The sequence below is a fragment of the Solea senegalensis genome, linkage group LG4, assembly GCF_019176455.1.
Source record: "Solea senegalensis isolate Sse05_10M linkage group LG4, IFAPA_SoseM_1, whole genome shotgun sequence".
Lineage (NCBI taxonomy): Eukaryota > Metazoa > Chordata > Actinopteri > Pleuronectiformes > Soleidae > Solea > Solea senegalensis.
In genome coordinates, this window is record NC_058024.1 from 26,006,167 (window position 1) to 26,021,923 (window position 15,757).

The 15,757-nt window shown below is 43.7% G+C and overlaps 1 protein-coding gene across 4 annotated transcripts in view; it reads left to right on the forward strand.

Annotated features, from left to right (window-relative positions):
- The window catches only part of col7a1 (collagen, type VII, alpha 1), a 70,525-nt gene extending 60,549 nt beyond the window's left edge, over positions 1 to 9,976 (forward strand). For 3 of the 4 annotated variants that reach the window (XM_044024055.1, XM_044024056.1, XM_044024054.1), the window contains exons 106-119: positions 434 to 487; positions 704 to 757; positions 873 to 935; positions 1,021 to 1,083; positions 1,387 to 1,503; positions 2,495 to 2,572; positions 2,850 to 2,903; positions 3,010 to 3,058; positions 3,174 to 3,182; positions 4,846 to 4,926; positions 5,217 to 5,342; positions 6,142 to 6,246; positions 7,781 to 7,957; positions 8,229 to 9,976. In XM_044024055.1, the coding sequence (XP_043879990.1) occupies positions 434 to 487; positions 704 to 757; positions 873 to 935; positions 1,021 to 1,083; positions 1,387 to 1,503; positions 2,495 to 2,572; positions 2,850 to 2,903; positions 3,010 to 3,058; positions 3,174 to 3,182; positions 4,846 to 4,926; positions 5,217 to 5,342; positions 6,142 to 6,246; positions 7,781 to 7,957; positions 8,229 to 8,257 (1,059 nt within the window). In that variant the 3' untranslated portion in view covers positions 8,258 to 9,976. The remainder of the gene's footprint in view (positions 1 to 433; positions 488 to 703; positions 758 to 872; positions 936 to 1,020; positions 1,084 to 1,386; positions 1,504 to 2,494; positions 2,573 to 2,849; positions 2,904 to 3,009; positions 3,059 to 3,173; positions 3,183 to 4,845; positions 4,927 to 5,216; positions 5,343 to 6,141; positions 6,247 to 7,780; positions 7,958 to 8,228) is intronic. The other variant, XM_044024057.1, reaches the window with a different exon arrangement.
- Positions 9,977 to 15,757: the final 5,781 nt, after the last annotated feature.

A 15,757-nucleotide genomic window follows, 5' to 3' on the forward strand; every position in this document is an offset into this window, starting at 1 on the left:
TTGCTTCATATTTTGTGGGAAAAAAATCATGGATGAGAGAAACCAAGAATTTGAGTCTCTCTCTCTCTCTCTGTACAAGGCTTCTCCTGCTTCACTGCCACTTTCTTTATCTCCCTCTTATCTCTCACTATTGTCCAAACCCATCAGGGTCAGGGTGGTAGCAACCATTTCAGCATCACATCTGCACACGTTCATGGGAGGGTTGCATGTTCTTGTGCATAGGTAGTCAGCTTGAGTGGGGGGGGAAGAGCTTTCTCTCTATATGTGTATATGTACATATATATGTATATATATGACATATGTATATGTATATATATGACATATACCGTATATATATATATATACATATACATATATATATATATATATATATATAGGTTCCTTTGTGATTCACAGGTCTGTTTACGTGTCACTTAAACTTGTGTGTTACCAGGGTGACCGAGGACCCAAGGGGAATTGTGGCAGCGATGGACCCAAAGGAGAGAAGGTAGAAAAGAAAGAAGCAAAGAAAGAAAGAAAGCACAAACCTCTGCCTGGGCTGCCCACTTTATATATCACCACCAAAATGTTATAATGTCCTCCTATGTTTATGTAAAATATGTATGTGATGACGTCAGCCGTGTGTGTGAGTCATGTTATGTTGGTTGATGTGGTGAATGAAGAATGAATGAATGAATGAATGAATGTATGTCTTTGTGTGCAGGGAGACGCTGGTACTCACGGTCGATCCGGCCTTCCAGGAAGAAAAGGTGAAAAGGTATGAGTCAGTGTTTGGTACAAACACACGCGTTTCATAACTTCTTGAAGTTTTTATCGTCCTCATCATCATCATCATCATCATCATCATCATGTCTCTGCTGTGTGATTCACAGGGCGGTGTCGGACCGTCTGGAGCGTCTGGGGCTCCGGGAAAAGAAGGACTCGTGGGCCCCAAGGTACAGTACACAGAGCCCTGTTCTGACCATGTTAATCATATGAATATATCATATCAATAACTCTCTTTTTGTTTGTCCTGTGAAGGGTGATCGTGGTTTCGATGGGGTGGCAGGATCCAAGGGATCTCAGGGAGAAAAGGGTGAAAGGGTGAGTCTGTAACTCTTATGATGCAAGTGAAAGTTCCAGTGCAGAACTTCTACTGCTGAGTAATGACCCAAACACTGGGGTGTCGACATGACTCCTGCATGTTCAAATGTGTGCAGATTGACATTATTTATTTATTTATTTATGAGTAAAGAATCTTCCCACTTTTACATGTTTTACTTCATAATCCCACTTTAGAATCTTCCCACTTTTACATGTTTTACTTCATAATCCCACTTTAGAATCTTCCCACTTTTACATGTTTTACTTCATAATCCCACTTTGCTCTGTCATCTTCACATATAGGGTGCTCCTGGTGTGCCTGGCCCTCCTGGTCCCAGAGGAGTGGATGGGGCCGCCGGTCTAACTGGGCCCCAGGGACCATCTGGTGGTCCCGGCCCTGAAGGGCTCCAGGGAGAGAAGGTGGTCATTCATTCATTCATTCATTCATTCATTCACTGGTTTGATGGTGGCTCGATACCTTATGGCGAGTTTCCACTAGCTCGCCTCGCCTCGGCACATCGCGGTTATTTTGCGTGTCCACTAGCGACAGTACCAGCTACTGAGGCCTTATCATGTGTGACTGCTTTACAAGTCACTCGTCACTTGTGTAAAACGTGTGTCAACGCCGTGCAGTGATGACTCCGCCCACGTTGAGAAGGTACTGTTTTGCAGTGGAAAACCACGCCGCGCCGTGCCGAGGCGAGTTCCACAGGTGGACAAGGGGCTTGATTTGAATTGTATCTGTGGAGTAAAGTCACTGCAAGGAAAGAAAGAACAGGAGATAGTTCTGCAGCAGCAGCAGCAGCAGCAGCAGTGACTGTGCACAGGTGTGACGGCGATCCAGCAAAAGAAAAGACCGTCTAATAAAAGACAAACGTACGACTTCTGTCACTGAGTGCACACAAATAACAGCTGTCAGTGGCGTCAACAAAGATGAAACTTGTTTTGATATTTGACACAAGAAAAAAAGGATGTTATATAAAGCAGACTGTGTCCTCTGTTGTGTTTGCTCCTTCTCCTCTTTCTTCTCTGACTGGCACTTTGGTTTGATTGCTGTGTATTTATCTTTTGCCTCATCCAGTAAATAATTAAAGCTGGTGACGATCGATTGACCTCGTTTCAGACGCAGACTCTGTCATTATGTGAAGTTAATATATGACTTAAATGCAGCTGATGCACTGTAATTATACTGTGCACAGAGTACATTGTACATCAGGTAAATGTTGTCACATATTACCAGACTTTGGAGAATAAGTCTTTCATTCTTTTACAGTGCACTTGTGATTTACACAGACTTGATGTCTAATTCCTAATCTTGTTCTTTGTTCTCTGTGAAACTGAGCAGACTAACAGCAGACGAGCGTGACTGGAATACCTGTTCACTGTAATGTTGTTTTTGCTCGCGTGTCAGGGAGAGCGAGGGCCGTTCGGTCCGTCCGTGGTGGGTCCACGCGGAATCCCGGGTATCCCAGGAGAGCGAGGACAGCCGGTGAGTGTCACTGTCACTTACGTCCTTGTTGTGGTTGGAGAAATCTTGTATGGTTAAAAAAACAGCAACAAACATGGAATTACACATTGCACGGCAGTACATTTTGACAGAGTTTTTCCCATCAACAGTCACACATTATCCAAGCTTTGAATAAATGTTTAGGACTCTCGCGCAGTTTCAACCTTGCACTTTGACTTTGACATGCAGTTCTTCAGTGTTGCGTCTCGGCCTCTCTGTGGGTCGCGTCTGTCTGTCCTGACACTTGTCCATGTTGCAGGGAGAGTTGGGCCCAGATGGAGCCAAGGGAGACAGAGGAGAGCCGGGCATGACGGTCAGTGCTCGATCCTCACTGACGCTGAACAACATGCACGTATACAAAGACATCAGCGTTGTGTTTTAAGTGTCTTGTCTTGCTTCTCTCTCAATTTCAAATTCAGGAGGATGAGATCAGACACTATGTTCGCTCGGAGATGAATCAGCACTGTGGTGAGTCCACTTTACTCGCAGCTGCATTGACCTTCAGCAAAGACTTTACTCTTTTACTGACCTTTATTATTCTCTCTCTCCTTCTTCCCTTCCTGTCCATCTGTCTGGTCCTCAGCGTGTGGAGGTGAGTGAGCAGCAGCAGCAGCAGCAGCAGCAGCAGCAGCAGCAGCAGCAGCAGCAGCAGCAGCGTCTGTGTCCGTAGTCCATGTAGCAAATGTGTTTTCTTTAAACCACATAAAAACACTTGTTGGCCAAATGACTCATCTCAATACAATATCAGTTTTTATGGCTGGTAATGAAAGAATGAGTCAGTCTCAGATTCTAAGACACGACGGAGGATTAGGGCCAAACTTTATTTTACAAAAATGATGTTATTATGAGAATAAAGTAATTATTAACACAGAGCATTTTGTGAAGTTACACGTTGATTGTCTTCACAAATAGAGAAATACTTCATATTCAGCACCAACATTATCTTTAGCATCAGGACTTTGAAAAGACTGTGAAAGAAACTGAGTTTGTTTGGAAGAAAGAATCACAAACACAGACTTGGAGGAAACGGCTGCTCGTTCTGTTGAGATTTAAATAATAATAATAATACGTTAGATAATGACAAAATGATGACATTAAATTTAAATTTTTTGTTTTTAAATAGGTTTGGTTGTAAGAAAATGACTCTTATAGATACGTTTTCATTTCCTTAAACGTCAGCATGGCTTAGTGTAGAGCACGTTGTATATAAATCCCAGATTAACCAACATTAGTCATAACTAATTGTGTTATATATTCCATAATAACACAATTTCATTTATTGTCTACTTTCCGACCTGTTCTCCCACATTAGTTTAATGAAACATAAGATGAATGACTGTGACTGTGTGATCATTACAGAGAATTTCACCATTTCACCCGTGTTTAATTCCACGTCATGTGACGTCATGTTGCATCACGAGCGCTCACTAACGCTCCGAGTCTCTGAGTCTTCAGCTGAATCAGCACTAATGTGACTTGGACTCAAACCGGTCAAAGGCTCGACTTGAGTGTGACACAAGTCCAAATACTTGAGTCCTTAAAGGATTACAATCAGTTTTTGGAAACAGACCAAAAACCTGTAATTCCTTTAGTGTGTGTGTGTGTGTGTGTGTGTGTGTGTGTGTGTGTGTGTGTGTGTGTGTGTGTGTGTGTGTGTGTGTGTGTGTGTGTGTGTGTGTGTGTGTGTGTGTGTGTGTGTGTGTGTGTGTGTGTGTGTGTGTGTGTGTGTGTGTGTGTGTGTGTGTGTGTGTGTGTGTGTGTGTGCGTGTGTGTATGTCCAGGTATTACTAATGTGTGGGGACCTAAACCTGTTTACACAGTCATATTATGGGGACTTGTCCTCCTTGTGGGGACAAGTCCCCATAACGTAAATTACTACATTTTAAGGTGAAGATATGTTTTAAGGTTAGGTTAGGGTTAGGATTAGGATTAGGCCAGTAGTAATTGTGGTTAAGGTTAGGGTAAGTCTCCAAGAAATGAATGTAAGTCAATGCAATGTCCCCGCAAGTCATGAATGTCGAATGTGTGTGTGTGTGTGTTTCAGTGTGGGAGTGGAATGATTGTGTGGTGGATGTGGGTGTTGTTGCCTGCTCGTGTGTCTAAAAGGTTTGACTACCAGAATGTGATGTCCATCTCCGCCCTTCCTGACTCCCCTGTCTCACACTCACCTGGTCTCTCTCTTTCCGTCTCTGCTCCTCCTCCTCCTTCGGTGTCCCTGTTCACTCCTCCTCCTTTTCCCTCTCTGGCTCTCTCAGGTTCAGGCCTGGACCCTCAGTCCCAGCCTACGGTCAGGGCTCGGCCTGCACTCGAGCAACTGGGCCTGAGCGGTGAGGAGGGTGAGTGTGTCCATCACGCGTGGCTTTCTCTCTCTAACATCTGGAGACCTCTTCAAATACTGGGTTGTTTTCTCTTTTAAGAAAACAGAGTTCTCCGATTGTGTTTCGCATGTCTGACGATGTAGTCTGTGTCCACACACACACACACACACACATGTCAGGCTCTATTTAACCTGAATTAACAGACTCCTCGTGTTGTGTCGAGTTAAAGGGAGCCTTAAGAGCCTTCTCTTGCGATGCAGCTTAAGTTAAGGGCTTTTCTGACCCGTGTGGCGATGCTCTCGTTTCAGGCCGCGAGCTGCACGTGGTGGTGAACACCAACGACCCCGACTACGAGCACATTTACTCCGTCGAGGCCTACGACGAGCCCATGGACGAGCTGCTCTACGTCGAGCCGCCGGCCAACCGCAGCGATGGTAAGTGTGTGCTTTTGTTTTCATTGTGTGTCTCATGCTGCGACGCAGTCAACTAGCAATGACTCATGTTTACAGTATTTCTGAGTAATAAAAGCGGCAGTATTGTGAAATAATAAAATAATAAAGATAATTGTGTTGCTCCTGGTTGTTGACATTAGTCCTCTGGTTCCACAAGTGAAGCCCGGGGTTTAGGACAGAAGCCGTCACAGTAATTGGACACGAGTGGGCGACTCCACACAAGTTTGAATGGAAATATGACTTCTCACTTGATTTATAATGAAAGTCAACATTCTCCTGAGGAGTTAATGGTGTCAGTCACTAGTTCCAGAGGAAAGTAGATGATAAAGCATGTGTGGACACCAGGTGATTGACAGCTGGACTCGTCTGTGAGGAGAGTCTGTGATAAAAAAAACTTTCAAAACTAGGTCCATTTCTCTCTGTTTACTTAGTAAAGTTATGTTAAGGAAAGTTACATTCCTAACGTAACACGATCCCGGACATCAACACAATTCATTTACAGTCCACCAACTTATCTGTTTAATGCGGTAAATGTCGTATGAAATTCAGTTTTCTTTATTCAGTTGTAACATAATCCACATAATCCAATTTGTGCTGCGAGAGTCTCAGATCCTGCGTCTGTGTTCCACTCTGTGTCAAGACATTAGAGAGAATGTGTTGGCCTTGGTCACGCCGCCTGTTTCACACACACACACACACACACGTTGAGCACATTATCAAATGAATGTCCTTTCACTGCCTCTGTCTGTGAACACGTGTGCTTGTGTGCATGTTTGGACAGGTGAGACTGTCAAAAAGGACTCAGAGAAAACATTCACAGATGAAGCAAACAAATCAGCCACAAAGCCCAAATCAATCAGGACCAAGAGGAGAGTCAGAGGTGAAGGTAAAGCAGCTCATATACTGTCGTCTTGCTCGGCCTCGGCGTCTCAGGGCTTCACTCACTTCAGTGTAATACAAAAAACAGAACCCCATACATCATATGGGAAGAAAGAAATGAAATAGGTCAAACGTGTGCATGAAATACTAATTTATGGCCATGAAATACTAATTAGGTCCCAAGAAACTGGTAAAGCATGCACACAAAATATTCATTTGTGGCGACAAAATGCTAATTTGTTCCCACAAAATAAGTAAAACGTGCACACAACATATTAATTCATTAATGTCCATCCATCCATCTTTTACCGCTTCATCCTCCACATGAGGTCACAGGGCGAGCTGTGCCGTTCTCAGCTGACGTATAGTTCCCCCCCGCAGGCCTCATGTGGAGGATGAAGTGGTAGAAGATGGATGAATGGATGAATGGACTTTACATCTATTTGGTTTTACCTGTTTCGTGTGAACTGATTAGTATTCCATGGCCGCGAATCAGAGTTTGTTTCCCATGTCGTGTGTGAGGCTTCGTACTTTCTTATTAAACAAGTTAGTTTGGATCTTAGAAATAATGAGTTCTGGTCTTGGTTCTCATTTTACTATTTACTGCTCATCTGCTTCTACGCTGTTTTCCTCAAAGTGCATGTCTCTGTGTTTACTTGTGTTCACACCTCACATGTGTCTGTCTGTGTTGTGTGTCTTTGTGGTGTGTGTCTGTGTTGTGTGTGTGTGTGTGTGTCTGTGTGTGGTGTCTGTGTGGGTGTGTGTCTGTGTGGTGTCTGTGGTGTGTGTCTGTGTTGTGTGTGTCTGTGTTGTCTTTGTGGTGTTGTGGTGTGTGTGTGTGTCTGTCGTGTTGTGTCTTTGTGGTGTCTGTGTCGTGTGTGTGTGTGTCTGTGTTGTGTCTTTGTGGTGTGTGTCTGTGTTGTGTGTGTGTCTGTGTTGTGTGTGTCTGTGTTGTGTGTCTTGTGGTGTGGTGTCTGTGTTGTGTGTGTGTGTGTGTGTCTGTGTTGTGTCTTTGTGGTGTGTGTCTGTGTTGTGTGTGTCTGTGTTGTGTCTTTGTGGTGTGGTGTGTGTGTGTGTGTGTCTGTGTTGTCTTGTGGTGTTGTGTGTGTGTCTGTGTTGTGGTGTGGTGTTGTGTGTGTCTGTGTGGTGTCTTTTGTGGTGTGGTGTCTGTAGTGTGTGTGTCTGTGTTGTGTCTTTTTGTGTGTGTGTGTCTGTGTTGTGTCTTTGTGGTGTGGTGTCTGTGTTGTGTCTTTGTGGTGTGGTGTGTGTCTGTGTGGTGTGGTGCCGTGTGTGTGTGTGTCTGTGTTGTGTCTTTGTGGTGTGGTGTGGTGCATGTGTGTGTGTGTGTCTGTGTTGTGTCTTTGTGGTGTGGTGTGTGTGTGTCTTTGTGGTGTGTGTGTGTGTCTGTGTGGTGTGGTGTTTGTGTTGTGTGTGTCTGTGTTGTGTCTCTGTGGTGTGGTGTGTGTGTGTCTGTGTGGTGTGGTGTGGTGCCGTGTGTGTGTGTGTCTGTGTTGTGTCTTTGTGGTGTGGTGCATCTCCAGCAGACTTGTGCCAGTTGCCCATGGACGAGGGCAACTGTGGACGATACAGTCTGCGCTGGTATTTTAACGATCGGTCTCAGGCCTGCAGACCCTTCATCTACAGCGGCTGTGAAGGAAACGACAACCGCTTCCTCCACCTGGAGGACTGTGAAGAATCCTGCCTTGGGGATGCTAAAGGTTGGGGATGCACACACAGACACACACACACACAGACACAGACACACACAGACACAGACACACACACAGACACACACAGACACAGACACACACACACACACACACACACACACACACACACACACACACACACAGACACAGACACACACACACAGACACAGACACACACAGACAGACAGACAGACACACACACACAGACAGACAGACACACACTAGTCTATTTTAAACTCCTTGATTTAATGTATGCAGTCTAACGCGTCATGTGTTGCAGGTCCTCGGCCCGTGAAGACGGCGCGATGATTGTGGCCAATTCTTTGTCAGCTACGGGAATGTTTATAAAGCTTTATATATCTTTTTTTATAGATCATTATTTTTGTTGAAAGCCAATGGTCAAGATTTGTTGTGTTTATTTATTGTCCTTAAATGCATCCATTTCACTTCACCGTGGGTTCGACAGCTGTGAGAGTTCCAGAGAGTTCCTCCGTGGTTTATATTCTCATATTCAGCAAAACTAAAGACTAAATTGTGTTTTATTAGGTTTTTGTGACGTCGTAAAACCTGTTTAACATTTGCACAGTGAAGAGAAGATTCTCTTAAAGACTTCACCTTGAGTTTGTCGACGTACCCTTGAGGTGCTTTTACTGCTTTTATCACTGATATGCACAGAGGGAAAATCACCTCACAGATTGGTGAAGCTGTAGTTGAGTTCATTTACTGTTATTTCACTCATTATCTGAACATAATGAGAAAACAGAGACACCACTCATTTCAAGTTAAAATTAAAAAATGAACTTTAAATGAAGCCAAAGATGTTCCCTGGAGAAGTGGAATCATCCGTCCTCTGTGGTTTGGTGTTGATTAATCGCTGGTCACCAACAATCTCAGCCCGTCTCTCTACTCCTGTGCTTATCGTTGTCTATTAAAAGTCACAGATATCGCGGCTTAGAATTCAGCTCGTCGCGTTTGGAATGATCATCTAAATAAAACCCGTCAACACGCGAGCAGAGAATGAAACGCCACACCGAATGTTACCGTGTGTTCAAACTGCAGCCAGAGCTGGTGCTTGTACTCGGAGCATGTTTTGTAATGTTTTCATTCTTTCTGCACAGCAGAAGTGGGCTGAGGTGGTGGTTTCATTATCACGGTCTTCTAAAGATAATCACAATACTTTGTTTCTCAATATAGGAACGTAGGAGTCACCGGAGTCGTATTAAAGTGCTGCATTTACTTCAAAAATAACAATTAGAGAAGAAGAACAAACAGTTAAACAGTAAAAATCTGCATTGAACTATTTATAAAAACAAAAACAAGTGATTAAAGTATTTATACCAGCTCTTAGCCTCACATAGTCAATAGAGTTTAAAGTTAAATCATTGGTTGATTGTTTTACTGTCGCTCACTTTGTGAGTTAACTTCTCTCTAGAACTGCAGCTAATGATTATGTTCACGAGTAATAAATAAAATAATAAAATATCAGAAAGTGTTGATCAGTGTTTGTCAAACGTGGAAATGATGATGTTCTCAAATGATTTCCTTGTGATATGAAGCAAATAAAACCAGAAAATATTCACACTTAAGAAGCTGAAACAATCAGAAATCTTCTTTTAAGTCTCATTATCAAAAGAGTTGACGATTCATGGACTAATCGATTAATGGTGTAATTGTTTCAGCTCTACTTCTCTCTTATGCATTTGTATGATCATCATCATTAATGTTAAATGTTATCTAATGTTAAAGTTTACAAAATACAAAACTTACTCCACAAAGGCCAGAAAACAACTTCTCCACACGTTTGAAGCACAAAAACATTGGCTTTGAATCATTTGTGTCAAATATGAAGAATCAAGCACAATAATCTCAACAGTTTTGTACATACTGGTTTTATTATTATTGGTTTGGGGGAATGTTGTGTATCTGCATGTTTACCTGCCAGAGAAAAGGTGCTATTTTGAAACGTATTTTTGTACTAATGTGGAACATTGTCATGAACATTTCTAATAAAGCAAATGTTTGAGTAAACGGTGTTTTTACACTCTGTCATTTTAGATTTGGAAGCTCGCTGATTGTCTGACAAATCTAATGATACAGTTTGACTTGATGTCATCTCTCGAAGGGCCTCAGTGAATTGCACATGGTTTAAAGCAGGGTTTCTCAGTCCTGGTCCTGGTTCTGGTTCTGGGGACCCACTACTCTGTCGTTATCAGGCCCCTGCTACACTTGCGGATTATCTGAATTATTATTATTTGAATGGGGTGTGTTGGAGCAGGGAAACCCTGACGGATGAGGCGTGTCCAACTGCACTTTGGCTCATTACACAGCAGGTGATCGAGGTGCAAAGTGCAAACAAAGGGGTTGTCTGAATTATCCGCGGTGTGCGTGTCTCTGGTGCTTTTAGGTTTTTAGGTGACGAATGCGTGAGTGTGACGCCAAAGAGAAGCCTTTAAATAAAGGGATAGTTACATGAGTCCTTGGCCAGTGGAGCCTCCACCTTCACTGTCCAACCAGTAACGACGTCTGACTGCACAGGATAAGGAATCGCACTGGTTTTTAACCTGCGTCTATAACATGTCATTTAAAAATATTGTGCGACTGTGTTTTGATGGTCAGTTGTCGTGGAAGCTTTCTGCTGCTTCTAAAATAAATGAACCATGAGCCGATGATGCACCAGTTCAGCACCGTTAACTCAATTCTGTACCAGAATCAGCCTTTTCCTGTCGCTCCTGCTTTTGTTTGCTAATTACAGGCCAGTCTCCAAACTTCCATTCATTAATAAGGTTTTCTTCAGTCCGAGTTTAAAACCCTACACAGCACAGAGATGTCACTGCTGCTTCACTGCTGCTGTCGCTCTTCATTTCTCGGGCTGAGCCACGCCCCCCTCTCACGTCTCCCCCGTTGTGGCCTCCCTCCATTGGCTCCCAGTGTGTTACAGGAGAGATTTCAGATCTGTCCTCTATCATTGTCTAAATGGTCTTGATTGTAAACAAATGAAAATATTGCTCTATTGACTTGAGACCAGGATTTTGTTGGTCACGTGGCGTGGTGGCTTTTATTCTGCCTCTAAATAGCCACAAACCCACAATGCACCCCACCACAGCTCATTTGCAGACCAACACACAACACAATGTGTGCACTGGGCGTGAAAATGCCGACTGTGGAGCGATGACGCACCGGGTGTAAGATGGAGACACACAGGAATGGAATATTACGGGTCACAGAAATCCACGACCAAAAAGGGAGTTAATTAAGCAGAAAAAATAAGAACATGTTGAGTGAGTGTGTGTGTGTGTGTGACTGACGTGGATGTAATGCAAATTTCATCAGCAGATTTTCTGCTGGTTGGCCATGACTCCTCCTCCCTTGGTTTTTCCGTGCTCCCTGGCCTGAGTTGATTTCCGTGGCGGGACACGCGCTGACTCCATATCCTCTTCATCACACCTCAACCGGCCTCCAGGAGCGTTCAGCACCCTGCTCCTCTTCCTCTCACATGACTTCCTTTCAGAAAGGTATCTCAGTCGGCGTCTTATCTGCATTCTGCACGACGAGATCGTGACACACTGACGATGACGGAGGACGTAAAGATGATAGAAGGATGATAGAAAGGCTTCAAGTGGAGCAGGTGATGAACAATATCATAGCAGATCTGTGCATCAGTGAATTTACATGTGAAAAACTGAAGGTTTTATGTGTGAAATTCAGCACAGTCTGCACTTTGAAGGCTTTTTAATGACATTTATTTACCCACTGACTGGTAACTGGGTTGTTCTTGTGCTGCTTTTGCGACGTTCACCACGACACTCTTCATTAATTCATCATTCATTCATCTTAAAGGAGTAGCCCTGGATTGTTTATTTCCTACCTGGCAGAGAGAAGTTTCTGTGTTGTCCTTAACGACTTTGTGTCCTTGTGTCTACAGCTACCACTCCACTGTGGTGTACCGCAGGGTTCTGTTCTAGGACCTCTCCTGTTTTCATTGGAGCTGCTTCCTTTAGCTCCTATTTTGAGGAAATGTGGCATTTGTTTCCACTGCTATGCTAATAATATCTGTCCAATTGACACACCTCTAAAAATGAAATGACTGTTAAAATGTGCTTTGTAAATAAAACTGGATTAGAAAATGTAAATATCAAAAACAGTTTGTTGTCCTATGTCAGCTGAGACTGACACAGACCCTCATGTGGAGGATGGAGTTAAATACACGACCATGTGACGCACTCTGAATCACAAGACACCGGCGCTGTGTGATGCCACGGCGTGAGGCTGCGTTTAACTGTGCGCCACCGTGGAGCTTCATCATCATCATCATCATCGTCCATGTAATAATAAACAGTTGTTTATGACTCGATGAGCTTCTGAACTCAATATAACTCTCACACACACACACACACACAGACATGATTCAGACAGACACACTTCTCTAAAGTCATATGGACATCGACACACTCTGCTGCATGATCCTCTCCTCTGTGTGTGTGTGTGTGTGTGTGTATGTGTGTGTGTGTGTGTGTGTGTGTGTGTGTTCACATCCTAAAAATAGCTGCCGTCACTGATTTCAGTCGCCGTAACCAGTCAGTTTTACAGCAGGCACCAAAGGCTTTAAAGGACATGTGAGGACAGTCACTGTGTGTGTGTGTGTGTAAAGTTAAGTCTTTATGAGACAATAACCTTATCTAAATTGATATTCACTCCACAGGGTTCTCACTCTAAACACACACACACACAGTTTAGTGATTCAAGGTTGTCCTTCACAGACCTATGCTAATGCTAATGTTGGACGCTGGGTGTAATGCAGTTGAAATGTAATATCATATATATATATATTAATATTATATATATATATATATAATATTAATATATATATATATTGTATATATATAATATTAATATATATATATATAATATTAATATTATATATATATAATATTAATATATATATATATATTGTATATATATAATATTAATATATATATAATATTAATATTATATATATTGTATATATATATAATATTAATATATATATATATATAATATTAATATTATATATATATAACATATATGTAACACACGCCTCGCTGCATTGGTCAGTTTCAGCGTTTGAACCTCAAAGCAGACGCTGCTGCATAAAAGTTGAACATGAATGTTGACGGAGAATCGTCGTCCAAACGAAGCACAATAAGGATTAAATAACCCCTTCTTATTATCTATGACCCTTCAAGGGTATGGATGAAAAACTGCCTGCTGCTGTGGAGCGGGTGTTCACAGTGGCGCCCCCTGTCTGTGTGAGGCAGAACTGCATCATCCCCTCTCTTGGATGTGGAGTATGCACAAGCACGTTTTTCGGAGTTGTTCATTTTTCCTCCTCAGTGACCTTGACTGTTCAAAGCCCCGAGGTCTTAGGGTTGGCAGAGAGCTCGGCTGGTGGAACCAAGAGCACGGAGCGAGCCAAAGTCTCTCCCTCTCTCTCCCTCCCTCCCTCTCTCCCTCCCTCCTCTCACTCACTTACTCACTCACAGGCTTGCTCTTTTTTTACCCTGCCACCCACTTCTCTCTGCAAGTACAAAGGCTGTTGCTATAGCAATGAAACATGCTAGAAATGTGCTCAATCTCACTTTTACCCCCTCAGTCATATTAGCATATGATCTGTATCACTTGCTGGCACATTTTTGCTCATCAAGCAAAACACAGCAGCCGTGTGTGTGTGTGGATCCTGTTAATGTGTGTGTGTGTGTGTGTGTGTGTGTTGTTGACAGTGCGCGCCCGTGATGCTTTGACCCCACAGTTTATCCGTCTCATCTCCTCGGTGGTTGACGGGGGCATCGGGAGTTCTCGCTGTCTTTCGTCTTTCATTTAAATTTTCTGCCACTTTAAGCTTTTCTACAGTCTATCGATTTGCACTGAACTCTTTAACACAAAACCCCTTCAATTACAAACACCGCCACCACCTCACTCTCTGTCTCTGTCTGTCCGTCCCTCGTCCTCACTCTCCGTTTGTCCGTCCCTCGTCCTCACTGTCAGTGGAGGTGTTGTTTCCTTTCTTTAATTGTCCCTGCAGCAGATGAGTCATCCATTAGCATAGCCTCTTGATTATGGCAGTGATGAGCAGGGGCCACCTGAGTGTCACAATGCCTCATCCTTATTAAAAGCCTCTCATGGGGTGTCTTGGGTGCACAAGCCTAAATTATCATATGCCATTTCTCATCTCTGCTTACTGTCATTCACTGGCCTGCGCTCTATTTTAGTTGATGCTCAGACTAAACTGAGGGCTTATTTTTCTCTCACCACCTATCATTACACCCTCCCTCCCTCCCTCCCTCTCCTTTTTTTGCAACTCTCCCTCAATCTTTCTCCCCTCAAGCGAGCCACTTCCCTCTCTTGACTATAAGCAAATCGGTAATTTTGCAGCTGACTAGGAAACAGAAAGTGGCGGAAAATTGTTACCTTCTCGAAAAGAGGGGGAGTACTGCAACGAGAGAAGATCATGTTAGTCACTTCCTGCTCACGACTACTTGCACAGTGTATAGATGGACATTACATGACATGTCATTTAGCAGAGAGGGTTGAGTACGACCTGCCAGGGCTGGAGTTGAACCTGCAACCATGAAGTCTTTTGCACACAGGGTACCGGAATTAACCACTGAGCCACTCCACCCACGACGGTACGTGGAACTGGAGCGTGTTGATTCTAAAGGCCCTGGTATACTTCTGTGATTAGTGATAGAACTTTTCAGTACCTGCCCTGACGAGGCTCCAAGCCAGCTGAGGCGACACCGTGCACCGGTCAGCGTGTCGTCACAGGAGGAGACACAAGAATCACAGCAAACAATCCTGAAAACGTGGGAAAATCAACAACAATTAGCAAAGGAAGTGTCTAACGTCTCAAAACCAACCAAACTGTGTGGAGGCGAGGCGGTGCTATGTCGCTCGATCCATTTCTCGGTGAAAAAAGAACTTTAAATGCACATTAAAAAGTGGAATGTCCCAGTTGCTCCACAGGGTTACGTAGCAGCTGCTGGTCAAACTGGTGGTTTTGTAAATGTTATTTCTTCACAGGCTGAAAACATCCCAGTTTTCTCCCTCACATTTTAATGCAGCATTTTGTGCTAATGGCTTTAAAACATCATCCTTAATTTAACTCATCCCCTTAATGACTCCAAGTGTGCCGATGGTCCAGACGCTGTGTAGCCACCACACTTTCCCTAAGTAATTGTCTATTGATTCAATGACATTTGGCCAAAGTGAGGTTTTCTTTGTCAGGAAAAAATTGCACTTTGACTTAACTTTAAAGGGGAAGACAGTGATGCAGATAAATGGTCATTTAGTGAAGATGGAGGAAGACTGCAAGGTGAGGTAGAGGATTATTTTCTGCTTTGTCTCTGGAGATGGATGTATGCGAGCTGTCTGTGTGGTATATCAGTTTGGATTAGTGGGCTCCAGGGCTCCATCGCTCTTATTCAGCACATCATCTGTGGCAAAGGATCTCGTAATATCTTCATTCTGAATCAAATGTCCCCCCGAGGCTCTGCTGTTAGAAACACACTGAGAGGAAACAGATTCCACTCTGTAGTAACAGGGGTCACGTTTTTAAAAAACCTTTGAGAATGACTTTATCAGGTGCAGGCACGCAGGCGGGGCACAGGCGGGGCACAGGCGGGGCACAGGCGGGGCACAGGCGGGGCACAGGAGGGCCCGATGTGTCCGCGCTGGAGACGTCACGCATGGTTGAGCGGGAATGGGAAGCGAGTGACACGTCAATGAGGGACAACAGACGAGAGACGGGATGTCAGCTGGTGCCCGGGGAGAGCG